Raw genomic sequence first — 1,963 nt, forward strand, 5'->3', positions numbered from 1 at the left:
TATATATATATATATATATATATATATATATGTTTGTGTGGAAAAGGTTAACAACGCGACGACAATAAGAATATAAACAAACTGTAGTGGATTGAACTACATATACGAACAACCAGAGCAGTTTCAACAACAATAATAACAACAACAGTCAAAGGACGAAGAAGGAAATCTCTAAAGAAAAAAAAGATAAAAACCGAAATAGAATAAAGGAAGACAAAATCTCAAAATACATCCCTGGAAAAAAAAAAACGCAAAACAAACTAACAGAAAACATAATAACCAACGAAAACCTGTGGCCAGCCTACTAAGAAAGCCAGCAAAGCTAGAATTGTGTGTGGAAGAAGGCAATGTGTAAACCTGTATTATACATCAATATCATCTTTATTCACAAGCATGATACTTCGCTGTCTAGTCATTCTGATTATATCCCTACAAAGCGGTAAGTAACCCCATATTTATATACATTTACCATATATTCATATATATATATATATATATATATATATATATATATACATGCATGGCTAAACACACACGCACACTCACACACATATATCTATAAATCTATAAAGAAATTTATCTGTCTGTCTATCTATCTATCTATCTATCTATCTATCTATCTATCTATCTATCTATCTATCTATCTATCTATCTATCTATCAGTCTGTCTGTCTGTCTATGTGGGTATATGTACTTCTTACTTTCACATTCATACATATACACTTCCGTATATCATATCACACACACACACACACACACATATATATATACATGTTAAGTGAGTGTAAGTTATCTTAAATCTTAGGTATATACGTATCATATCATACCATATACATTAATATCTACAGTGTCTCTTCTCTGTGTGTCTTTGTTTATATGAGTGTATGTGTGTGTGTGTGTGTGTATCGAACACATTCTAGCCTATAAATACAAACACACGCATATATGCGTGTGTGTGTGTAAAAATACATACACACACACACACGCACCTTCTGTTCTTATCTATCTATGTATCTATCTATCGGTCTGTCTATCTGTCTGTTTGTCTGTCTGTCTGTCTGTCTGCTTTTCGCTGTCTCTGTCTCACATAAACATACACACACACACACACACACACACACACACACACATATATATATATATATATACAGAAACATGCCAACACTACAACGCACGCATACGTAACACACACTCACACACGTAAATACACACACATGCACAGACACACACACACACACTTATATGCATGTCTTTCAATCTAAATCTTACCGTGTGTATGTATGTGTGCGTATGAGTGTGTACTTGTTTTCGCTTTCTCGGTCACTGTAGTATTATTCTTCGACCATATTATATCCAGAGAGGGGAAAAATATGCAAAACAACTTTCCCCTCTGTCGGACCATCTATCCATCCATCTGTCCATCCGTCCGTCCGTCCGTCCGTCCGTCCCTCAACCTATCTCTCCATCTCCCAATGATTCCTATCATCCATTCATCCGTCAATCAATTCCTACCTCCATCCATCCATCCATCCATCCAGCCAGCCAGCCAGCCAGAAATCCATTTACCACTCCATCCCTGTACCACCCCATCAACCCCTAAATCTTTAAATCCTTGTCTCCATGCCCCACTTTCTCCATCTGTTGCTCTTGTACAACACCAAGAACACCTTCATCAAGTAGACCTATCTCACAAAAGAGCCCCTTATCTGGGTGCTCGACGTCTTTAAACCACCACTATCAATCAAGTCCTGTCATTTTTTTTTCAGGCCTAGTGTACCGACGACTCTGTTATCCAATGCATCATCTGATACGACTGTACGGAGTGATTTGAGGGCAGATTTCGTTGCTATTTCCCGTCGTTGCAGGACGTATGCATCCATTGGTGAATCCATCAGCAATCCAACTAACCAGCCTCTGCTTGTCTCTATTTCTAAATGATCACTTTCTCCCTCGCTCCCACCCC

At 37.7% G+C, this 1,963-nt stretch overlaps 1 protein-coding gene across 2 annotated transcripts in view; it reads left to right on the plus strand.

The window, feature by feature from the left end:
• The first annotated feature begins 19 nt into the window (after positions 1-19).
• The window catches only part of LOC106867565 (acetylcholine receptor subunit beta-like 1), a 347,593-nt gene continuing 345,649 nt past the window's right edge, over positions 20-1,963 (plus strand). For both annotated transcript variants that reach the window (XM_052972219.1, XM_052972220.1), the window contains exon 1: positions 20-439. In XM_052972219.1, the coding sequence (XP_052828179.1) occupies positions 394-439 (46 nt within the window). In that variant the 5' untranslated portion in view covers positions 20-393. The remainder of the gene's footprint in view (positions 440-1,963) is intronic.

The sequence above is a fragment of the Octopus bimaculoides genome, chromosome 12, assembly GCF_001194135.2.
Source record: "Octopus bimaculoides isolate UCB-OBI-ISO-001 chromosome 12, ASM119413v2, whole genome shotgun sequence".
Lineage (NCBI taxonomy): Eukaryota > Metazoa > Mollusca > Cephalopoda > Octopoda > Octopodidae > Octopus > Octopus bimaculoides.